Source organism: Leptinotarsa decemlineata, unplaced genomic scaffold, assembly GCF_025532065.1.
Source record: "Leptinotarsa decemlineata unplaced genomic scaffold, Ldec_3_MD MMD2_tig00026328_RagTag_RagTag, whole genome shotgun sequence".
NCBI classification, from domain to species: domain Eukaryota; kingdom Metazoa; phylum Arthropoda; class Insecta; order Coleoptera; family Chrysomelidae; genus Leptinotarsa; species Leptinotarsa decemlineata.
The window spans coordinates 19,574,306-19,600,975 of NW_027412688.1; the positions used below are offsets into that span (position 1 = coordinate 19,574,306).

The 26,670-nt window shown below is 32.2% G+C and overlaps 1 protein-coding gene across 1 annotated transcript; it reads left to right on the forward strand.

The window, feature by feature from the left end:
• The first annotated feature begins 376 nt into the window (after positions 1 to 376).
• D12 (YEATS domain containing 2 homolog D12) lies at positions 377 to 26,233 on the forward strand. The gene is made up of 8 exons (XM_074181913.1): positions 377 to 562; positions 614 to 1,241; positions 4,404 to 4,549; positions 7,204 to 7,802; positions 20,641 to 20,973; positions 25,385 to 25,643; positions 25,702 to 25,945; positions 26,021 to 26,233. Exons 1-8 carry the CDS (start codon positions 487 to 489, stop codon positions 26,133 to 26,135), a joined length of 2,400 nt encoding a protein of 799 aa, XP_074038014.1. The 5' UTR covers positions 377 to 486; the 3' UTR covers positions 26,136 to 26,233.
• Positions 26,234 to 26,670: the final 437 nt, after the last annotated feature.

Consider the following 26,670-nt stretch of genomic DNA (forward strand, 5'->3'; position numbering starts at 1 on the left):
TCTCTATTCTATTTACTTATCAACATTGAACTGGGAGGTCACCGCAATAATTAATTTGTGTAATTAAAGATGTTCATATTATAGGTTCACTTAAAGAATTCCCAAAATTTCCTGCGCCAGCAAATACATAATTTATTTTATAACAATTTTTGCAGGTTATGTTGTTTGTAAGTTGCATGAACATAAAACAGAAACAGTAATACGGAATACGCATGCGTCAGATTGATGGTTAGAAGATAATCCTCAAACCATTCTGATAGATTTCGAACAGGTTTGAATCTTGGATGGAACAGAAAACTGATATTTTACTAATGGTTGGAAACTCACGTTGGAACGCAATCACATTACTGCGCAGAATCCTGACTGTCAGAAACTGTTTCTGACGCTGATGCTGTATTGTTGGTTGCATAACAAAATTTGAAACTATTCTATAAGTTTGTTGATATTGTAGAGAAAAGATATATATATAATCCAAACATTTCAAAAATGGATTCAGATAATGAGGAATTAATAGATGATCCCGATTACGTGGGACCTTTTAAAAAAGTTAAAGAAATAGAAGGTCACTTACAATTTGCTCTTTTTTTTTAATTTTCAATAATCTCTTTTTCAGTGAACACATTGTCTTCTGAGAAGTTATCCAAGGTATTATCTGAAGTATTTGAGGAGGAATTACTTACAAGACAAAAACAGTTAGAGGATATCGAAGAAAAAATTTTTAAAGCTCAGAAATTACTTCACCTAGTGCGATATGTTTTAGTAACCTCCTATTACAAGAAAAAAAGTTTAGATATTACAACTAGTGAAGAAAACACTAATACTAATTTTGATAGTCAAAATAGGATACATCCAGCATTGAAGAAACTTTTGGGTGGAAATGCAAAGTTAGATATCTTCACTTGCGGTAAACGTAGAAATGCCACAAAAATCTGTGATAGTAGTAAGGCTTCTACATCCCAAACTTCTGTTGCAAAAAGGATAAAGTTAGATATCAAGACAGATCCTCCAAAAAAGACCTTAGATAAGAATAAAACTTCACTGAAAAGTAGAAGGAAAATACAACATAAAATAATTATTGGGAATATTTCTAAGTGGATGCAGCTGGAAGAAAATAAAACTACATATAAATGGATGATGTACGTTAGAGGAGAAAGAGAAACTCCTGATATATCACATATTGTAGAAAAAGTTATTTTTTACTTACACCATACCTACAAACCTCATGATGTAGTGCAAGTCACGTAAGTAAATTTCAAAAGATTTTTTCACTAGTCAGGTTCGATTAAAATTGATTGATTCACTTCATTGGCTTACTTGTGGTGGTCAAATGTCGTCAAATAGTATCAGTAACTGATGAAGCAACTTTGTAGCAAAATGCGTTTTAAATAAAATTCATTGTGAAAATTCTATATTTATTATCATGGATAGAATAAAATAGTGATTTTTTATTTATAGGTACACAAATTCTGTGTACCTTGAATGAACTGCATCATATATTTTCACAAAAAAAAAACAACTTTTATTTTCTCAAAATAACCGGCACTTTATAACACAAATATTCTCCCACTAATTGAAGAAAGGCCGGACCAATCAGGTACGAGAGCATCAAGTTTTATTCTAAACAACGTTGATATTTTTTTCTTCACAATTTTTCAAACCAAATGGACCAGTTATTTATTTAATTTATATTTATCAATCATTTTTCATTCAAACTGCCTATCCTCCATCAAATGCTTTTGAACTGTTCAATGCAAGCAAGGTGGAAAGGATTTAAATCAAACAATTTAATAAGTTGGGTCTTTTTCATTTCAAACATTTATTAAAATCAGACTATTGAAACCAACAATTATGAGAAATAAAGCATATAACATTTTTATTATAAATATTGAATTCATTTTTAAAAAAGGCTAATGAAATAAGATAATCCATGCATTCAATAAAAATTTTGAAAATACACAAATAAGTATGTATTATGAGATATATTAGAAACATCTATTGAGAAGACTGTAGAGAAAAACTGATCAATAGTAGAAATATATTGACCATATATGGGGTTCAATATCACCAATCCATATTTCAATTTACTTCTGTACTAAACAATAACATGTTATGGTCAGAGCAGACAGAGTTATAAAATTAATACAATTTCTCACAATGAAGTTGATAGCTTGATGTGATGCATTTACTGTACCATTAATGTGTATGTTGAAGGAGGTTAGGTGCACCTCAAAAACTATTACCAGATATTTTAGCTCATCAGTGGGTCTGCAGATTAATGCAATCATTTGAAGAAGTGACGGAAATGTGTAATTTCAACTTATCGACAAACATAAGTCTTTCAAATCCGAGAGATATACCCTGGTCATTTATGTACAATAAGAACAACTGATAGATAGATAGATATTTATTTTCTCCTTCATTGCCACTATTACATGGATTAGGTAAGTCAGAAATACATAAAATGAAATGTAAAATGTATAAGGTATATATACTAAACACATCTTCCATAGACATGGATTGTGAACGTCAACAAATACAAACAGATACAAACTTAGTATACTGGAGATAAAATCCATGTATATACTAATACACCGTGTACACCGATACACTATTTGTGTGTTAGTATACACAGATGTGAGTTATGTATAACTGAAAATCGCAATTAAGATACAGGTCTAGATAACATTACAATTTACCAACTGACCTTACACAAAACTAGAGTGCAGGTAAACAAGTATACCCACTAATTATCCTAACAAGGTTTATTTATTGGTTATGTACTACTATTTATAGTTTTTAAATAATTTTCAAATTCTTATATATTGTAGAAGCAACCTTTGTTCATAATCTTTCTCAGTTCTTTTTTGAAGCTACGACGGACGAACATTTGATATTGTGAGGAAGCAAGTTGAAATAAGAACATCCTCTGTAGATTCCAGTTTTTTTAAAGAATGCGTGATTAACCCTGCCCAGTCGCAAATTTTTAGAATTTCTAGTGGCATACTTTGAAATATCTCCGACTTTCTCAAAGTAATTGATGTTTGTTTTGACATACATTAAGATTTTCATGAGATATATACTAGTTAGGGACGTTGTTCCGTATGAAAGTATCTCGGCATGATTTGTTATAGGAAAAATCAAATATTAGACGAATTATCCTTTTTTGTATTACAAAAGGTCTTTCCATCTCTGTGGTATTTCCCCATGACATAATGTTGTAGTTCAGAGTTGAGTGAACTAATGCATAGTATACATTTAGTAGAGATTTCATGTTCAAGGATCTCTTCAGTTGCTTAATCGCAAAGCACTGGCTACTGAGTTTTTTGCAGATAAAGTCAATGTGCCGGTTCCAGTGCATTTTGGAGTCGATGAATGTGCCCAAAAATTTTGCATCTTCACACATGCTCATCGTGATATTGTTTATTAATATATTGTAGTCTGATTGGTTTTTATGCATTCCAGTGAATTCAATGCATGTTGTCTTACTAATATTGATTAAAAGTTGATTTCTTTGGCACCATTCATAAAATTCATGTATGACTGTAAGGGCCCTGTTATTTGCTTCTTCTGGCGTGTTGCCATGCATCACTATTGAGGTATCATCTGCATACATGAATGTCTCTCCCGTACTTATGTGTAAAGGCAGATCATTGACATACAAGATGAATAGTAGCGGGCCTAGGATACTTCCTTGCGGTGTACCTAGTTCTATGCTAATTTTTTCTGATATTACATTTTCTGTCTGTACTACGAGCTGGCGATTGGTAACATATGATAGACAGATACACATTTATTTTTCCCTTGCCACTTTAACATGGATTAGGTGAGTCAGTAAATTATATAAGTAAAAAATATATAAAAGGTATTTATGCTATACATATGATTTATGGACATGGATTATGTTCGTGAATCCAGGGTATGAAAGAAAAACTCGCGGGAGTATGAACAAGTATGAATTATGTACAATTACATAAAACACAAAAAATTATAAAAGGTAATAATGCTTAACAACTAATCGTTTGACATGAATTACATTCGTCAATTTAGAGTATGAAAAAGTTAATCTTTCAGTAAAATACAGGTCTAACAGTGAAATGACAACATTATGATTATTGCTACACAAAAACTACACAAAATTAACATATACTACACATTAGCAAACAATTTCCATAAATACTTAGAGCATGCATAGGTTTTGTGGGATTACTAATGATAAAAACGATTGTGATTTTTATGTAAGCTATCAAATATTATTAAAGATCCAAAGCCATATAAGTAACATATTTTTTGAAATATGAAAAATGCTATTACAGACAATAGGAATATTTTGATGATGTCCTGAGTTGAACATATATAAATTGTAAATCCGATATCATAATCAAACCTAGCTATTTTTTTTTCAGGGAATCTCCATTTCATCTTTCTAGAAGAGGATGGGGAGAATTTCCTTTGAGAGTCCAAATTTTTTTCAAGTGTCCTTTGAATAAACCCATCAGTATTGTACATAATCTGAAATTAGATAAATCTCGAACTGGTAGACAAACATTAGGTAAGTGCATTTTTCATATCATACAAACTAAATACTCAAATAATATGAGAAATCGGCAAAACCTCAATTTCATTTTAAAGGCAAGTTGATCGCTTCCTTCCTTTTTTCAACTAGCGAACGGTTTTTGAGATTGAAAATGAAATGCATTCATCTGCTTGTCCCTATTTTATTTTTTCTCTTATTCTCAGTTTCACAATTGTGTGTGACCAAAGAATCTAGGCAAGTTTTTATGAACTTTTTATTAATAATTTTTATAGTATTTATAAATTATTTAGTTGTAGTGAATATGCATAAAAATACATTTTTTATTTTTGAAAACTAAACTATTCTGTACAGAAAATACCAAAATGAAATTAACTACCTAAAATGTCTGCCGCCTGGCTGTACACCAAAGTCTTAAGATGTCTCCAAAGAAAAAAATTGAGACTGTTTAAGTCTGGGGATCTAGTCGACCATGACTTTCTCCTACGACCTATCCAGTTATTTAAAAGTTTTGGATTTAATATTCGTGTGCTAGAGAACTAAAATAAGCCTAAGATTTCACATTGAAATAGGAACATATTGTAGCAAAATTGCCAAATTACTTTCAAGAAATTAGCGATAAGTATATATGTCCATTCAATCTGAGTGGTAAAAAAATGGTCCAATTAGGTGAGCTCCAATAATTCCAGCCTTGACATTTAATAACAACTGCTCCTGATGACAAAATTCCATGATTGCATGAGGATTTTTCTCGGACCAAGTATTATTATTATGCAAATTTCTGATCCTGATTTCAGTAAAACAGGACCAGAATTTCCCTGTCAAATAAAGGATTTTCTCGTAAAGGAAAGTCTCGAGGAAGTTGAGCCTGAATCTGCTGAATGTCATAGGGATATAATGAATAATTATGCAGAATTCTCCAAGATAGAATATGGGCGATATTCAAATTATTGGCAACTTACGTTAACTAAATTTCAAACAGCTATCTCAATTTCGGTAGTTTTTGCAGTCCTTTGTGCTCTTTTCAAATAATGATTTGGCTCTAAACGTCTTCTTTGGTGCTTGTAATCGTTCAAGAATCAGAGACCATTCTGTTTGGGAAGTGCTCTTGATACAGTTACCTGGTTTCATCGAGCCAGGTAACTGGCTCTGTAGTGAGGCTTCACTACAACGGCTGATTTCACATAGGGGCAAGCAAATTGATGCATTTTATTTTCTATCTCAAAAACTGTTCGCCGGGCAAACAAATTATAACCACAATTGTGAAATCAAGATTAAGAGAAAACATCGAAATCGCTGGATAAAAAAAAGGTAGGAGACCCTTTTTATGAGAAGATAGAGAATTTATAAAAATAATATTTAATTGGAAATAGAGTATTATTATTTTGAAAAAAATATATGGCAGGGCATGTTAACAGGGACGACACTAATGAACAATAAGAAAACCTTTACCATGGAAAAAAAATTATGCGTACTTTACATGTACCAAAATTTGAAAAATGTTATTATCCAAGGATTATCGCCCTTCACGATCAGCATTCAATTATGAAGCACTCCTCATGTACTATTCTATTACTCATTTGAGGAATTCCCAGGGGAATTCCTCAATACTTCTCAAACACAGCAGCATATACTGGTTATTTCTGTGAAGTTTTCGGAAACTTGAGAAAGCGGTTTGAAAACAGACTTTATTACTGTTTATAAAATAGAGTCACACCTGAGATATGGGATCTGCTACTGGGGCAATTCCGACAAAGCATCTTTCAATATGATATTTAAGCTACAAAAAAGAGCTGTCCGGTATGTTTGTAGGGCTGGCTTTAGAGATTCATGTCGTCCACTATTCAAATCACATAGAACAATGACCCTTACCTGCATATTTATACTAGAGACGGTGTGTTTGATGTTTAAAAAACATAAGTTAAATAGAAACACCATAAAAAACCCTAGTTACCTGACTAGACAGATGGGTAATTTGGATCTTCCTAAGCCCAACACTACACAAGTTAAAAATTCCCTGATTTATAACTCAAAAAAAATTTTCAATCATTTACCCCAGAATATCAAAGATCTAAATTCAGAGAGAAAAATTAGGAAAAGTGTCAAAGAGTTACTGTTTGATAAGGCATACTACACTTTGGATGAGTTTTTTAACGATTCGCTTTAAATGTAAAACTGATGATTTGTCTTTGTTGTCTTGTATTTTACCTTATAGTTTTGTATAGTAGACTGATGAGCGCCTCGGGCGCATGTTTTTACTTTTGTTAGATTTGTTTTACTTTTTTGCGACTTATTTGTTTATACACATTAATCTCATCTTATTCGTCTCGACTAATTTTATAATTTTTATACTTCCACTTTTATGCTTACTTGTATTTTGTACCTTCATTACTTTAATGATTACTTATGACACTTTGTCAATAAGAAGTTATTCTTAGACAATAAAGTATCAGTATCTAGTGAGTGAGTAGACTCCATTTTTATTTTTGGAAATTCTTACCGTTAAATAAAAGTCCTTTAATTAAGGTTAAAAGTATTCCTTGAAAACTGCCTTCCTTGAAAATAAATTGACGTGCCCATCTGATTTTTCATATTGTTTTTTGAAAAGAAAATATTAAGAGTGGTATCTTTTCATATTGAAAATAGTCATCAATTGTTTTTTTTTTCATCAGGTAATGAAACCATAGTGGAAGTGCACCTTTACGATAATCATGAATCGCCCAAACCCGAGACCATCATAAAACCAACAGATGAACCAACGAACAATTCAGCTATCACTACAACCCCCATAATGAATAGTCAAATGAAAATTGAAGAACATAGCGTTGACAGTAAATCACTTTTCAATTTTGATTTGAACCTAGCACAGTTGCCCAATCTTGAATCTGATTTTTCCCAATTTAATTTCAGTAAATATGATTCCGGCTTTTCTGAGTCTGGTACTTTCAATCTGTCTGATTCCACTCTTACTAATTCCCATTCTCATTCTGCTTATGAACAATCAGACACAGCTTCTGTCGGTAACGAACATGACTATTGTCAAGATGGAGACATTATGGAGGAACAAGTTATTGATAATGCAGCAGACACAAGACATAGTGGGTTTAAAGAGTATTTGAATTTTGAACATTCCTACTGTTTGTCAGGCGAAGCCAAGAATGTAGATTATACATGTGATCATTCAGAAAAATTCCCTGCAGGTGCCCAGGAACAAGATGCAAACAAACTAATTTTTGGACTAGACAATACATACTTGAAGAGTGAACATAATGTAAGTGTTAATTTGATTTTATAATTCAATTAAATGATGAATGGTAGCAAATAAATAACTTTTCAAGGGTTCAAATTGTAATACTTATATATTGAGATACCTCACAACACTGGTAAAACTCCAAATTCTTTTGTTGGAAAAGTTGCGATAAACCTTCACATGGTCTTTGGGAAAAAAAGTTTTTTGGATTTTTATTTCTCCATCTTCATAGAAAAAGTTTGGAAAAACTTCTGAAGAAAAGAAGAGAGCAATTAAATTTAAATTAAACTATTTTCAAAGATACCTAGAATGCATATATGTTTTTTCAGATAGAAACTAGAAGAAAAAGCTCTTTTGAAACAACTACTTTCATATGAAACTTGAATTACGAGAAAATCACTTTTTCTCATCACATTTTTTATAAAATTTATTCACAGGAACGCTACACAAGGTAATAATATTTGAAAAAGCATGATAATCATCATGCACAGGTCGAAAACACTTGTCTTCAATGCTTCATCAGCACCTCTTTGAACTCCATTTTAACTTCAAAGACAAATCTGAAAAGTTCAAAGAGGTTCTGATTAGGCGTTGAAGACGAATTTTCTATCCAAAACTTTGAGAAGTACACCTAAAGAATGGTAGACTTCCATGATAGTGAAATTGTATATCAATTCTCTTACATTTAATACATTGTGTATAATTCTTGTGAATGATATCCGTTTCAGTTTCATAACGAATGTTTGGAGTACAAACTGAATGGTAAATAGTGATTTTCTTCTAATTCAATGTTCATATTTTTTTATCAATTCCAATTTTTATTATTAATTCAATATAACAAGACACTTAGATATACTGCCGTGCTTAGACAAGAGGTCGTATCTAGTTTTGCAAGAGTTTTGCATTTGGAGATTAGTAAAACCAATTGGAATATCAGTGTTTATTGTATTCAGAATTTACTTCAAGAGAATTTGATGACTTTGACAGATACGACTTTTGGACTAAGTTATAATGCCTCACCATGAAATGAACTTGAGTCATATTCTAACCAAATGAATAAGCGATGTTTATTAGGATTAATTGGAAACAAAAAATCATGTATTCACAATATTTCTAGAGAATTGAGAATGGAAAATCAGTAAAATCTTTTTTTGATGATTGAAATATTTTATTAAAAAACTTCAATCTAATCTGGTTTTTTCTTCGGTCTCCGGTAACTCCTCCCAAAACTTGAGTCTATTTTTGGGTACAAACATCCCTTGTAATTTCTGAATCAAGTTATGTTTTCGAGTTGGGTTTATTCCTTTCGGAGTGGATCTGATTTGCGGCCGAGCTATTCCTTCTTTCAGAGCTTTTACAGTTAAGAAACACAATTCAATTCGCTCTCCATCAAACTTTGTTTTGTAAAATAGTTTTTTGGAACCTCTCACGAAATGTACTTCACAAAACAAAGATAATAGAGGTTTTGGCTCCGTTTTCTTTAGTTTGAATCTGGATGAACAGTCTGTAACATCCAAAAAGTCATCTACATCCATATGAATGCAGGTCGTACGTCCACTATTTGATATTTGAACTAGTTTCATAGTCTTCAAAATCTACGACTTTGCCCTTCTGTTTTAATGACTTTTCCACTTGGTGATGGAATGAGTCAGCACTCATGAAAGTGTGACCAGTTTGAAGATATTTGAGTTTCAGTAAATTTATTGTTGTACATTCAGAATTAATGAAGTGAACTAAAAAACAGTACAGAGCCCAGTTTTTATTCTGGGCTGCACAGTTATCCATCCAAAGTGTTATTTCTGTGGCATCTCTGTGTGATAATAGAAATTTATTGAAAGTTGATATTATGTCAGATTGTGACCTTCCAGCACCTGAATATATTCACCAAAGTTCAGTTGCAATGTGAAATTGTCAATTTTGTCGTTTTCAAAAACATTGTTCAACAAATGTATGGAAGTGATCGCTAATATTATTCGTAGAAATATGGAAGAATACATTCACCACGTGGTGCAATAAAAAATAACTTCTACACACATAACCTCACTTCTGTTAAATTGAACAGGCGTAAGTATCACATTTTCAGCCAGATTTTGTACTCATCATATTTCAATTGAAGTCAACCTAAGTTCAAATATCGTATATGGAATTTTAAAGCAGTTTTATGACAATTTGACTCAGTGCAGGGCAGATAGGACAATTCGACCATGTATTTGCTTATCAAATTCTATATGAATTGCAATAAAAGAAGTCTCAACTGTCAGATAGGACGACATGACTTAGCATCAACCAGATACGATACTTTGATTTAGTAACCGCTTGATATTCTTGAGATACGACAAATAGTGTATGTTATTTTAGGTATTTAGACTGAAGTTACGACATTCTGACTTTGTCCCTTGGATAGGTTGTGTTCATCAGAAGCGAAATATTCGAAAACCTTGAAGTGCAATTTTTGGTCAGTTACGACCTTCTGTCTTAGCACGGCAGTATAAGTACATAGTTGTTTCAAAAGGACTTTTTCTCTAGTGTAATTTAATGTTCATGTGAAAGTAGTTGTTTCGAAAGGAATTTTTCTTGCAGATACAACCTGAAAGAAACTTCTATAAGTGATTTACATCTCATTTGTTCAGACTTCCATTGTCTAATATGATATAATATGATTTGAAATCCCTGAAAGAACAAATAAAATTGAAAATTTGGAAGATGAACAATGGGAGAATATTTACACTGAAAATAATATCAATAATGCCTGGAACGAGTTTTTAAATATAATCAGTGGTTTGATAGATTCCTGTTTCCCTATTAAAAACACACCCATTAATAAAAGAGCTGAACAGAGAATTTGGTTTCACGAGGTACTTCTGCATTTAAAGCAGTAATTAACTCTTATATTAGATTTAGCAACTTCTTACCAAGAGCAGAGCTACAGAAACGCTACTGCAATGCATTGTCAGAGACTAAGAAAAGATATAATGATAATTTGATAATTAAAGGAAATAAAAAATCAAAAACTCTATGGAAAATGATTTGAAAGGACGTTGTAAAAACAATATACCCATCAACATTCACGATGAAAATGGTAAACAGATGACTGCCCGGAAATGGCTGAGCAGTTTAACATCCATTTCACTAGAGAACCATTTTCAGTAAATCAGCATGATCTGGATTATCTAAAGTTAAATACGCCAGTGACAAAAAAGTCATTTTTCTTAAAGCCCGTTAGACATGTAGATGTTAAAATATTGATTGGTAATTTGAAATCTTCCTACTCAAGTGGATTTGATGAAATATTAAATAACTTACTAAAAAAATCGTATGCAGGTTTATCAATCTTTGTTATTCTGAAGGAATTTCCCAGAATGTTTGAAGTTGGCTGTGGTTCTGCCATTATGCAAAAAAGGTGATTCTGACGACTTTTCCAATTATAGAGCCATCCGTTTATTATCAAGACTCTACTCATTGAAATGGACATCACTAATTAACTCTCATCATTCTTGTGGAGTCAGAGACTGTTATCCAGAAATCAACATGGATTCTGTAAAAATATGAGCACAGAATCTGCTCTGTGTGATTTTCAAAAATGTCTTGTTGACAATCTTGATAAGGGAAAATATGCTCTGGGTCTTTTCATTGACTTTTCAAGAGCTTTCGACTTAGTCATTCATAAGCTTTTATGTAGTAAGTTAGAATCGTATGGAGTTAGGGGGATACCGCTAAAATTATTTGAATCATATTTAAATGGCAGAAATCAGATTATTAGACTGAATGAAGTTCTGAGTAGTTACCGTGAAATAAATCAAGGTGTACCTCAAGGATCTGTATTGGGACCTTTATTGTTCAATATATTTGTAAATTATATAATCAGTCTACTGGAAACAAACCACAATATAAAAATAGTGTGTTATGCAGACGATACCAATTCACTAATTTTTGGAAAAAGCATAGACATGCTACTGAGTAAAACCGAGAGGATTTATGAAGATATCATTCGGTGGTCTGAAAAGAATTGTCTGTTACTGAATCACAACAAAACAGTCACAGTATTTTTTGGGCTCTCCAAACAAATATCACCTGTGTTATTCAAAAATACAGAAAAACTTGTATTGATGAGGTGACACTTTTTGGAGTGATTTTCGACAAACATCTGCAATGGGCAAATCATATAGAACTATTGTCTAATAAGCTGAGAAGTAGTTGTTACAGCATAAAGTATATGAAAGACAACTGCAGCAAAAATGTCTTGCTTACACTATACTTTGCACATTTCCACTCCCACATGAAGTATGGTATACTGAAATGGGGAAACAGAGCCTGTATGAATTAAATCTTCATGCTTCAAAAATATGCAATTCGAATTATGGAAAGTATCGATATGAGAACCAGTTGTCGTCAATACTTTATTAACAGTTTACAGTTTATATCTACTGGAAGCTTGCACGTGTATCTATAAGAATAAAAATAAGGTTGGAATATATAACAATCATTGCTGTAACACCTATCACAGAAATCTCCTGCAGACTGATTTTCATCGCTCATCTCTGTACCAAAAAAATGTTTAGTATATTGGTTGTAAGCTCTATAATATTCTTGGTGATCATATAAAATCATCCCCTAATGTTCATATTTTTAAATCAAGGCTGAAAATGATCCCATTTCGTAAGTGTTGTTATTCCATAGACAATTTCTTTTTATGATAATAATTTTTTATTTTGAAACTATATTATTGATGTTTCTTATATATACATGTATATGTATGTATGTATGTATGTATATGTATATCTGCGGCAATAGCAACTACCGCAAAAAAATAAGCATATAAACACTTCTAAAAACAGCTGCCGACAAAATCGCAATGAAGATGGATACCTCACCATACTCCATCAAAATATACAGTGTTTGAGGAACAAAACTGATGAAGTTAAATATTTCTAGACTCTCTATCATCAAAGCCAAAAATTTTATGCATAACAGAGCATTGGCTCTTAGAATCCGAAATAGAGAGTATACAAATAAAGGGATACGAATTGAAATCAGCTTTTTCCGGTAAATGATGCAGCATGGAGAAGTCAGTATCTACACAACAAACGATATGGATACGGAGAGTGTAGAGAGTGTTGTCAGAAAAAGTATTGAAGGTCATTTGGAATGTGGAAGTGTAGTAATTAGGAAAATGAAAATTGTAATTGTATGTTTTTACAGAACTGGCTTAGGATCATTCGATATTTTCATTGAGAACATGGAAGAAATAATCGATTTAGTTCATGAAAAATTCACTACATTTAAGGTTATACTATGTGGAGACTTTAATATCAACTTGCTTGAAGACAACGTACAAACTAAGGTATTTTTAGACTTACTCCTCACTTACAACATAACACAAACTATTTTTGAACCAACCAGATTAACAAATATTTCATCTACTCTATTAGATAACATTTTTGTAAATTTTGATGACTATGAAAAAAGCATGGTTTTAAATACTGTATTATCTGATCACTATGGACAAATGATAACCCTTTTCACAAAAAAAAATAAAGCAAATGAAATAAAATGGATCAAAAAAAGAATATTCTCAAAAAATAAAATTATTCAGTTTAAACAGGATCTCGTTGGAGTTAATTGGGAAAGTGTAACACAGAGTATAGATGTAAATATAGCATACTGCTGTTTTTGAATATTTTCAGTACAATAATGAACCTGATCTTTGTGGAAAAAAGTTTAATAAAACTAGGCCCAATTCATGGATAACAAGGGGTATAAAAAAAAGCTTGCTCTAGAAAACGCTCATTATACAAAAAGAAGACACTAGGGCAGATAAGTACTCAGTATTTTAAAAAGTATTGTGCCGTTCTCTGTAAAGTTATTGCAGCTGCTAAAAAAATGTCCAACACTGAATATATAATGAAAGCCGAAAATAAAACCAAAGCTACATGGTCATTAATTAAAAAAATAACAAAACCCAACTACTACAAAAACAATATCCTAGAAAGGTGTGCAAAAAAATATAAATATTCACAAACCATAGTAAATCAAATCAATAAGTATTTTAGTGAAGCTTGCCGTGACCTGAATAAACCAGATAGCCCAGATAATACATAAATAAAAGAATGTGATGATGCAACAACTAAAAAATTAAAAAATCTGTTGGTGAAGATCATTTTCCTATGTGTCTATTGAAAGAAACAGTAGAGATCATAGCCTATCCTTTGACTTATATTATAAATTTATGTTTCTCACAAGCAGTATTCCCAGAAGTACTGAAAGCGGCATCTATTAAAGCTATATTTAAAAAAGTGAACAGAGATAAAGAAAGTAACTACAGACCCATATCATTATTGCCAAATCCTAGTAAAATTTTTGAAAAGCTCATGAACAAACGTTTACTCAAGTTTTTAGATGATAATGTGTTGTTAGCAAAAGAACAAAATGGATTCCGTAAAGGTAAATCAACCATACAAGCAATATATCAAGCCATTGTCATTCGAACAAAGATGATTGTACTGTAACTTTGTGTATTGACCTGTCGAAAGCATTTTACAGTGTCAGCTATGAAATTTTATGCAACAAACTTTATAAATATAGAATCTTTGGACTTAATCAAATCCTATTTGACAAACAGAACCCACCATTTGATTGAAAATGACATCTCTGGGATAATCAAATCAGAATCAATTGTGATAAAAAAGGTGTGCCACAGGGATCCATCCTAGGCCCATTATTATATATATTGTACACAAATGAAATACCAAATGTAGTTAATGAAGATATTGTATTATATGTTGATGATATACTGGTCATAGTAAAAGAAAAGAACTCTCAGTTGGTCATGACAAAGACAACAAATGTGCTCGATGTGTTAAACAATTTCCTCACAGCAAATGACCTACTGCTTAATAGTGACAAAACTCAAATAATTCATTTCCCAAATAGATCCTTGCCAGAGTTGAATACCTTTGAATATAATAATCAAAATATAAACATATGCAATCAGGTAAAATTTTTGGGACTCTTGATAGATAGGAGAGTGGACTGGAAAAATTACATAGGCTACTTATCAAAAAATATTGCAAAATATTGCTATGCATTGAGAATACTGTCAGAACATGTCTCAACGAAGCTGCCGTCTCTGCATACCATGCTTATATTCAATCTAGGATAAAATATGGAATTATATTCTGGGGAAACTCTGTTGATATCTGTAGGATACTCATACTACAAAAAAAATGTATTAGGTATATCTATAAAATGAAAAAAAAACGATAGCTGCAGAGAAGCTTTTATTAGGAGCAAAATTTTAACTTTGATAAATCTCTATATATATATGAAGCAGTAGTATTTGTAACAGAAAATAAATCAGTACTCTTCATTAACTGTGAATAGGATCACTAAAACAACACCAGAACAAAGAATGATCTTAGAAATGAGAAATGCAACTATACATATATTCCATTCACTCTAAGAAATCTTCCAATTTCAACAATGAAATATTGTTTGACGAACTACCTCGTAGAATAACCTTATTATAGCTGCGGCAATTCTTAAATGATAGTATACTAACTATATGAATGTTATTTACATATGGCTGATTTTATATATATATATATATATATATATATATATATATATATATATATATATATATATATATATATATATATATATATATATATATATATATATACATATAACTACTTGTGTGATAATATTGATTATGTATGTAAAGCTTTGATTTGTTATTTAGTTGTTATTTATTACTGACATGTTCCACACTCCTCGGAGTTTATATATGTACATTATATGTAACTGGAGCGAATAAAGCTCTATCTATCTATGTAAATTTATAATTGTTGACATGTCCTTGTTCAATGTAACGATGTCACTGAAATATTGACGTTTTTATTAATTTATGTAACCTTTGTGCATTCAAATGATAAAATAAAGGATTTTTTTTTGTTTTTTTTTGTTTTTTCACCGTAGTGTGCGCTGGTCAGACCCTATCCCCCGAAGCCCCGATACATTCGGGAGGGCGCGCCAGCATTATCAACCAATGACCACTCCTCACACCGTGGGGTAAGTGATCATTAGGTTCGATAATCATGTGCCCTGAGCAAGCGCAGAGAGCCAAGAATGACAGCCTTCTGCATCTGTGCGGCTGAGATTTCGGCCTTAGTGCGGCAAGCCGGTATGATTTTAAGACTCGAGAGTAGAGAGGACATCATTCGACTAAGAACTCCAATAATCAGAACAACCATTTCGACAGAGTGATCTGGATAGAGCTGGCGGAGTTTGAACAGAAAATCTCGATATTTTATCCGTTTTTCCTCCTCTTTTCTGACGATATTTGTCTCGCCAGGAGCTGAAAACTCCACGACAAATATCGTTTTGCTCTGGTGGTCGAGAAGGACTACATCAGGCTCATTAGCTTGTATGAACCTGAGGGTGGGGAACGAATAGTTCCAATAAATTCGGCATTTCTCGTTCCCCACAACGGATTCAATATCCCCCGGAGCGTAGGGCAACACCGGTGTCTCGTCAATACCGTATATTATTATTATTATTATTAATATCTGAAAATAACAAATATATTGAGCAAATACCCTGAACTGAAATTACAGTAAAATATAAAAAGTAAAAATTGAAAATTTAACAATTAAAATGCAATAAAAATCAAGAGATTTCGAGTCAAGTTACTTAACGACGTTTCGATTGCTAGTACCTACAATCGTCTTCGTGTGATGACTGGATTATTCCTCTCAGATATGATTATTCATAGGTCATTCGAGTGCTTTCACTTATCTCTTGTACCCTCTCTCTGCTTCACCAGTTTAGCGGGAGATGGCCGTTTGGCGGGAGTTGATCGTTTTTCGCTTGATTATGGGTTTCCATATGTTGCGTATTTCTACGCTTGCTTGGCTGAATGCGTCGTAGGACAACATTTATGCAGCTTCTTTGAACTTGTTCCTCCCAATGGAATGTCTAATGGAAGTCCGAGCTAATGAAATTCACGATGAAACATTGTCATCCTCCTTCAAACAAAAATGATCTACACATCTTTGTAAATAATTCATTTTGAACTTGATTTCTTTCTTCGGAAGTTTTCCACATTTTTTCCATGAAGATAGAGAAATAGAAAGCGAAAAGGCTATTTTCCAAAAACTAATCCTTTGAAAAATATCGACCTTCAAATTTATATTGTTTTAGTATGTTTGGGAACATGTGACATCACAGACACTAGCCACGTGTCAACTATTGGCGGTTTGGAGAGAAATTTAAAGTGAAATGTGAGATACATGATTTTTAAAGTATTAGTTGCATTAAAAAAATTATGTGAAATTGTATGTATGCATGGTTCTGAAAACTTCCAAAAATAATCAACATTCCTGTTATGTTATGTCACAAGAAAAATTGAAACTCTTTCTATGAGCTAGTTGATAACCGGATAAGCTTTTTATAATATTTGTAATGATTACTATCTTCACATAACAATAGAGAAGAAGTTTGTTTTGATAAAGTCGATTTCAAAGAAAAAAATGTTTAATAGCAATATGATAAGTTCAATACTCAAAAAATAACAAATGAAGCCAATTTTCAACTTTACCAACAAGATTCAAATCAAGACGCTAGTAGTAATACTGAGTGAATTTTAAATATTGACATACAGTTGGAGCCGCAGAATTGAGGGAATCGACATCAATAATGTCAGGCTACCTCCACCAAATTATCTTGTTTCCTCAATTCGTGTTTCGTCACCTAGGGAAATTTTACCTGTTATGACCCATTTTATTCTTGATTCGTCAACTGCAAAATATACCTGCTTAGGGTGTTCTTGTTTCGTCACCTCTTGTTTGCACCTGCGCTAGTGATTAAGAGGCTTCTATTATGCATTTTTTATTTTAAAAATAATTAAATACGGTTCAAACAATTCGATTTCAAATAAAGTCTAGAAATTGGGAAAGTTTGCATTAATCCTGTTTACCTTCTTCAAACAAAAAATCAAATCTTTCCTCTTTATAATATTAGTGTAGATTATTGATTAATATAATATTATTGTAAATAAACATTAAAAAGAATTTAGGTTTACGGACTTTTATGGCCCTAGTAGTCTCAGTTGACGAATGCGGAATAAATTATTACCTGCGAAAAGGTCAAAAAGGTACAGGTGACGAAACAAGAAATTTTGGGGCAGGTGACGAATCACGAATTGACGAAACAAGAACAAATCTTATAGTCATAAAATGAGGTCATCAATTTGACCAATGAAAACGAAGACAAGGCCACCACCAATGGAACACAAGCAGAGAGAGACTCACACGTTGAATATCTACCGTAATAGTAGACAAATCGTCAGGCATAAAACCTTCAGGTTTTACGTGGAGTGAATACGACATACAGTATGTGAACAAATTTTAAATCATCATTGCTCAATATAATCATGCCTCTCTCATTTAATGTTGATCTTTGAATTGGCTTGTGAGAAAGTCTTGAAAATGTAAATGCTGCAAAAAATTAATTTCATAATATATCAAATATGTTGAAATACAAATCATCAACACTCAGATATATGGTGATTAAAAAAAAGGTATGAACATATTTTCTACTTAACATCTAGAGATGAAAATGACATTTCTCTTATTTCAGAACTTCATGTGAAAACTTATCAAGAATTTGCTACAACTTTATTACCAACATTGAAGAATCTCTGATTAGCAATCCCAAACATTTCAGGAATTATATAAATAGTGAGAGATCTATCTATGGAGAGCAAATAATACAGTGCTTCGCTGATTTTTTTGGGCTGTCCATTTCAAAGTTCCAACAGTTCTTTCAGAATATTTTTTGCCTGGAAATTTCAACTCAAATGACTTAATATAAAACCGAAAGATGGTTCAGATGAAATCCCTAATATGTTTCTTGAAAACTGTGTTTGCTCAATATCCTCATCCCTATCTATTTTATTCAACCTTTCCCATCAAACTGGACTTTTCTCGGATGTACGGAAGACTAATTATACTGTTCCAGTTCATAAGTCAGGAGACAAGGACGATTTGAAAAATCATAGAATGTCTCCAACCAGTCTACAATGTCTAAACTGATGGATAGTCTGTTGTCTGACCACCTGAATTATTGTTGCAAAGAATCGACTATTACTAGTCCACACGGATTTTATTGTAAAAAATCAACGACTACGAATTTACTTGCGAACGAACACAAAATATTGAATGCTTTGGAAAATAAATTTTTGTTTAGGTACACATATTTTTCAATATATTTTGATTGATTGAATCATAATATATTAGTGGAAAAGCTAAAGTCTTTTGGCTTCTCCTATTTTCTTGTAAACGGATTGAAAGTTTTTCTGAGAGACCGCAAGTTATGTGTAAAAATAGTCATTGGAAATACAGGTACTATTTGAAGTTCCACAAAGTTCCCACTGTAATCCATTATAATTCACATTTTTGTTAATGTATTGTCAAGTCTTTCACCGATAGTGATCGCCTTCTATTTGCTTATGATTTAAATCTGTTCACAATCATACAAATGATCAAATGTCTCTACAGCATGATATAAACAGATTAGACAATTGGTGCATAAGCTTTTTCAAGATATAGGGTTATTATTATTAAATTCGTTGAACAAACTAACAACATTTCTGTTATGGCATCCAAAACTATTCTGATTTCTCTTTCATAAGTGTAAAAAGAATATATTCATCTTTAGTCTTATCTATATTAGATTATGGTCTCCTCAGTATCAAGCAAAAGTTTAGAATAAGTTTGCTAGATACACTGCATATAGGTTAAATATAGTTATTGGTGATCATAATTATAGACTTGTTTCTATTATTTCCACTCCACGAAAGAAGACTTTGGTTTGATCTATAGTTTATATTCAAGTTACTACATCACCATGTCCTGAACTTCTTGAATTAATACAGCTCAATGTTCCAACTGGTCCTTTGATACATCATCAGTTGTTTCATATCCAGTTTCATTCCACTAACTTTGGTTTTCATTCTTCCACGGAGGGAACTCTGAAGTGTAGACAATGGTATATTAGATATTCTCTATATTTATGAGCTTTGAAAAATTCGTCAGAAATATCACATCATAATACTTGTATAAAATTTGACTATTATATTGTATGATAATAAGAATATTTATTGATGTATTTCATGTCAATAAGATTAAGTATAATGTATTTTTACCTATTGTGTTTTTTGGTTTTGTTTTTTTTAACCCGTCAATAAATAAATAAAATAAATTAATTGACCAGGATAATTTATCAAAATCCGCAAGTATTACACTGAAATGTGTGCTTTCATCTAGAGTTGCACTGGAACGCAGAAAAATTAACTTGGCACAATGAATCTATACAATCTATATTCATCAAAGCATAGAAACTCAGAAATAATCTGTGAAACATATTCGGAAAGGAATAATCGATTTTTCCTGGATAATTTCCAGTTATTTTACATGAGCTTTTTTAGTAATCTTCTGAATGTTTACATTTATCAAAATCCCGGCTGGTAGGTCGAGATCGAATGGAACCTGAAGTAAAGAACGTTTCGTCTGCTACTGTGGCAGACATCATCAGTGGTATGTGCGTTTAATGCGAGAACGAGGGTTATATCTCGAAGTCACAGCAGTGACCGAACGTGTTCAACATTGACAATATGCATTTGACAGACAGAATACCAAATGAGTATTCTGTATTCACTCTTATTTCGAACATAGAAGTCTTGAAGGAAAATCATTGATTCTACCTAATTAGTTAATTATGACGAAATTACCAAGCAATTTAATATAATAGTGTTAAAGATTAGTTTCAGACGAATTTACTAAATGATAACTATTTTCAGACCACAGTACCAACATCGTACCAATCACAACTCTCTTCACATTCCTCAAAGACAATCTTCACGAACGGACATAGTGATGTCATCTCAATAAAATCTAACGAGAGTTTGATGAAACCCCTCATATTGACACCTTTTTACGAATCAAGGTATAAAGTGACGTTACCTCAAAATAAGTTCAAAAATATTGGAGAGGCCCTGCCATTTTTATTGAAACGATTACCATTGTGGAATGAATTGGCTAGAAAGGAAGAATATAAAACAATGTATCCGTTTGTGGCGACATCACATCAGGAATTTGAAAAGTGGAATATTGGGAAACGGCTGAATTCTGAAGTAAGTTTTTCTGAATACTCTGTTTTTTTTAAAAAAAACTTCACGCAATGGCATATATAGAAATTTACTTCGTGTGCTGAAATATTAATAATAATTGGTATTTGAAATAAGAACGGTTTTGTCAATATAGTCCTGATAATAAAACATTCCCCATACAATTAATAACCAAATATAATGTTTCATTCAATTCATTGCGAAATAAAAAATTCATAGAACTTAGTTCGTTGGTATTTGGAATGTGGGTATTGCTGATAGATTTTGTGTTATAGTAATGAGTATCCAAATTGTGAACAACAGTCTTTGGAATATACGGATAATTGAATTATTTTCTCCAGTGGGGTGAAGTATTTACGGGTCATATTTCACTTTCCTCAAAAGTCATGATATATGCCGTTACTGTTCAGTGGTTGAACTACTTCTGTCAGCCAACGTAAATTTACTGAAAATTTCGAAAAGGCGGGGGACTAATAACAATAACTCCATCCATCATAGGAAAAGGCGATGACGTCTACCTGGTACGAAGACGTCATCTATGGAATTGGCAGAAGATTCAGTACATGAATATCATTGATGAACAAGGCTTCCAAAGGCAGTCCATTATTGAGCCATGCTTCTACATTGATCGCTTAATGAGATTCGTTCTGTTTTTCTCTGCAACTTTCACTGAAGGGCAATTAATTGAAACTGGCTGCCGTTTGATCTGATTGGGATTCTCGACTGATATATTTTTTATTATATGATTGTTCATAATGTTCTGCTACTTTCAAGGGTAAAAGTTGAGCAACTGTTTTTTCTCAAATAATACAAATATCCTTATTTACTAATGCTTATTCTATTAATGTCTCGCTATCATCCGTTTCTTGTTAATAGCTGTATACGTTCCTGGTTTTGTGGACTGTACTTTGGGAAAATGAGAAACGTTTTCTATCAAATTCAAATTTTTTTATTTGGTTCATAACAAAGCTACAGCTTTAGAACATGTCACAAAATACCATCAAATTAACATATGCCAAAAGTAAAATATAAAATCTTCAGAAGATGCAGTGCAATAAAAATAATAATACAGTACATACATACAATCGTGAAAGGCATCTTTGCTCTATGGTCCCGGGAGTGAATGGAACAGTCATTAATACCATATAGGGGATTTTCCGTAAGTAATGTCTTTAAATGTTTTTTAAATTTACTATAGTGCAGAGAACGTACTGTAAGAGGTAGGGCATTGTAAATTTTAATATCAATAGTATCGTCCATTCTTTGTAACCGGGTTTGAGGTAAAATCAAATTATCTTTATTTCTAGTATTGTGACCGTGTATATCGGACACAACAGAGTAACTATTAATGTTTTGTTTGACATATAGTAACTTTACAAAAATTATCAGAGAGTAAAGTGCCATTATTTTCAACGTTTTAAAGATTGGTTTACAGGAGTCTTCAAAATTAGCTCCTATGATACATCCCTCTTCTGAATGACGAATATAGCATTTAAATGAAACTGAGCTGCCGAGCTCCATACAGACAAGCCATATCTAATAATGGATTCGAACAGTGCATAATAAGTAGAGTAACTATTAATGTTTTGTTTGACATATAGTAACTTTACAAAAATTATCAGAGAGTAAAGTGTCATTATTTTCAACGTTTTAAAGATTGGTTTGCAGGAGTCTTCAAAATTAGCTCCTATGATACATCTTACAGCCCTCTTCTGAATGACGAATATAGCATTTAAATGAAACTGAGCTGCCGAGCTCCAGACAGACAAGCCATATCTAATAATGGATTCGAACAGATAATAAGTAGTTATTGCAGCGGATTGGTTAATAAGTTGTTTAACTTTTCTTATAGCAAATACTGCACTATTTAGTCTATTGCAAATTGTATATATATGTATGTTCCATAATAGCCTGACATCTATATCTACACCCAGAAATTTAGTGTGCAACATGTCTAGGTCGTTTTCTACATTGTAGAATAGCCTGGATTCGAAAATGAGACTTTTGGTTTTTTTTTCATTGAGTATGAGCTTGTTTGTCAAGAACCAGGTTTTTGCTTGTTCCATAACTTCCCCAAGTATTGTAGCCGGACACTCCCCTTTATTGATACTGATGCCAAATGTGGTGTCATCAGCATACATAATTGTCTCGATATTTGAGGAGAACATATTTGGCAAATCGTTTATATAAATAATAAAGAGAAGGGGGTCCAATATTGATCCCTGAGGAACTCCCCTACTTATTATCTGAGGAGTGCTTCTCTGATTTTCAATACAAACTACTTGAAATCGATTGGACAAGTAGGATTTGATTAGTTTCAGTGCCACTCCTCTTATTCCGTAGTACTCCATTTTCCTCAGTAGTATGTCATGATCAACACAATCAAAAGCTGCACTTAGGTCTGTGAAGATTCCCAAAAATTTTTCGTTTCTTTCAAAACTAGCTTTTATAGCACGAGTTAATGACTTGATAGCATCCAAAGTGGACATATTTTTCCTAAAACCATACTGCTGAGGACTCAGGATTTTGTTCTTTTCGAAGTAATCAACTAGTTGATTATAAAGAATAGTTTCAAATATTTTTGAAAAGCAAGGCAAGATTGATATTTGCCTGAAGTTTTGAGTTAGTTCTGGGGATCCTTTTTTATAGATTGGGGAGATTCTTGCCAACTTAGGCATTGAGGGAAAACATCCTTCATTTAGAGAGGTATTAATGATATTTTCAAGAACGTCCAACAATAAATGACCACACTGTTTAACAACATAGACACTTATTCCATATATATCTTCAGTCTTCTTGTTTTTCAACGTCTGTATCACGGCTAGAACATCATATCTATCAGTTGCTCTAAAAAACATTGAATATACAGTATTATTCGTTTTGCCTAAATATTCTTCTATATCCTTTGAACTGTTTGGTAAACTGTTTACTAGATTTTCAGCATGAGTGATAAATGACAAGTTCAAATTATTTAAACTTATGTTTTTTGGATACACCCTTTGTGTACTTTTTTTTCCTGTTTCAGTTTTTATAATATTCCAAATAGTTTTACTGACATTTTCAGAATTTTTAATTTTACTTTCATTAAAAGTTTTACGTGAGTACGTTAACATTTTATTATATACGCAGCTTTCTTATTTTCGGTCGGGTGGTTTTTATAAAAGTCATATAGAAACAGTACTTGCTCTCTAGCTCTAAAAACTTCCGGTGTTACCCAGTTTGTGTTGTTAGTTTTATATTGTCCTAGCAAAGTTAAAGGAAAGGAATTGTTAAAATGGTGAAAGAAAGTCTCATGGAAATTATTATATTTTGTATTAGCAGTTTCTTCAATAAACACACTACGCCATAAGTTGACGACCATAAGTGGTCGTCAACTTTTCTTTTTTCTACCTGAGTGGCGTCTAGCAGGTCAATCATTTGGCACTTATGATCTGAAGCACCCCACCATAGATTTGAGATATTAAAGTTTTCATTTGTGAAAATGTTGTCAAGACAATTCCCTTGTATATGAGTAGTCTCAAAGATTGTTTGTTTTAGGCCGAAAGACTCAAATAGATCAGAAACTCCACGTGCATTTTCATCTTGAGAGTTGTTGAAATGAAAATTGAAGTCCCCTGCAACCACCACTCTGATGCAATGATTTAGGTTATTAATAAAATGAAGTGCCCTAGATATTATACGTATGAAACCATCTAAATTTTTATGCTTGGTGGATCTATAGACACAAAGAACTACTAAATTCAATTGTTTTATATGACAAGCAGATATTTCACATAGTTGTTCTTCAGACATCTGAACAACATTTTCAAGGTTTTTAATATTTTTATTAAGTAGGCTCTTATGGACAAATACAATGGAACCACCTCTCCTGATATTATTTCTTGAATAATAGCTGATACAAATAAAGTTTTCAAAATTCACCGATTCCAAGTCATCTTCCCGTAACCAATGTTCAGTAAAACAGAGTATTTTTATTTTGGGATATAACAGTAAGAGATGCTTCAATACCAAAATTTTATTTGAAATACTGCACGTTTGCATGTATGATTGAAAATATAGCAGGCTCACATAAACCCAGGCCATCAGATACAACTTTTGCTGACTGATATTCAATATGTAAAGTCGAGTTGTTTATACAAGTGCTTGTAGTTGGGTATTCATCTAAGGATTGGAGAAAACCGATTGTACACTACTGAAGGAGCTGTTCACTACACCAAAATTTTTTTGACGAGGATTATCTAGGAAATGTTGACCTTTTTTAAAATGAAACCGTTCAAATGTTACACCACCTGGCCAGAATGATTGTTCATATATAACATCCTTGAATCGGGGTTCTACACCAACTAGGAAACAGTTATTATCCTTTCTTGTGTAAAAGGTTTTTAATAATTCAGCTATGACCATTTTAATTTTTTAGTGGAATCGTGCAAAAGAAGTGAAGAAAATACTAATAGATAGATTTCCAATGGCCAAGAAATGGAATACAAAGGCCTATTTTATGTATGCAAGAACTCATGCATATCATTGTTGTTTTGAAAATGTAGATTCTCTTTTTAAAAATAAATCAAGAGAGCTAACTCTTATTGATAAGTGTTTCATGGAGTCATTACCCAGTAAGGTGTATGCAGGGAAAAAGGAGGAAAATGATATCAACATTGATGTTGTCTTAAATGGAGGTACTTATATTTTACTAAATATGTATAAGAATATTTTGTAATGTATATATTTTTTAAGGTGCATCAGAACCATTCCAAAAAAAATCTTCATTAGACATTTCTGATGTAACATTACAAAATCACTGTGTTTTTATTAGAGAAGCTGCATTAGACTGCGGAATTATTTTGGAATCCAAAGAACTTGAGGATGGGGATGTAATGAATGGTGCTGAAAGAATGATTTTGGAGGCTGTGAAGTGTTTCGCGGAAGGCTTGGTAAGAAGGTCCAACCATCATTCGATTTTTCGAGCTAACAGATTTAGGTAAGCACCAGCAAAATTTTCGAGCTATATTTTAGTTGCCAGCGGTGATTATTTCAAGTTTTTCATTTGTTTCAGTGAAACGAGTGATATAACTAAATTTGATGTCGACAAGGCCTTACACGAACGATCAGAACTGCAAAGCATTAAATCATTCCAAATGAAGAAACGGGATAAGAAATTTTTTACTTGATATGCAATCTGTATTCAGAGTTTATTTTACCATATTATCAAGTGATTTAGAATATTTATTTGTGATTTTGTTTTATTTTAATAAATTTTGCCTTTTTTTTTCTGCCTTTTTCTTGAAATTCAAAGTACAAAACAAATTATGGAATACTTCTATTTCTATTGATAAAAGTAGTTGAAGTGAAGAAATAGATTGCCATCTATTCATTTTGTTATTAAGACAGTTTGATGAAAGATGCTTCAGATTCTTACTCCTTGGTTGACAAATTCATGAACGAAACATTGTACGGCACTATTCCTGCCATGAAAAAAAAATGAAAATATAATTTATAGACACAGGCTGTCCTAAAAATCGTGAACAAATAAAAGGGGTTGATATTGGAGACTATTTCCAATGAAAGTAAAGCAGAGGGACGAATTCTTTACACAAGACGAGGAGTTGCCAACAAGATCATTACTTTCACTGGTTTTAGCCAACAAATACATGGAATGGTTTGAAACGTTGGCTACTGAGGAGATATGTTGACAACTTCATAGAA

Excerpts from the sequence above, each read along its gene's own strand:
- D12 (XM_074181913.1), top strand. The coding sequence starts at position 487 with ATGGATTCAGATAATGAGGAATTAATAGATGATCCCGATTACGTGGGA. Across the intron at positions 563-613 it reads AAAAGTTAAAGAAATAGAAG|TGAACACATTGTCTTCTGAG; the intron begins GTCACTTACAAT and ends TCTCTTTTTCAG. Across the intron at positions 4,550-7,203 it reads AACTGGTAGACAAACATTAG|GTAATGAAACCATAGTGGAA; the intron begins GTAAGTGCATTT and ends TTTTTTCATCAG.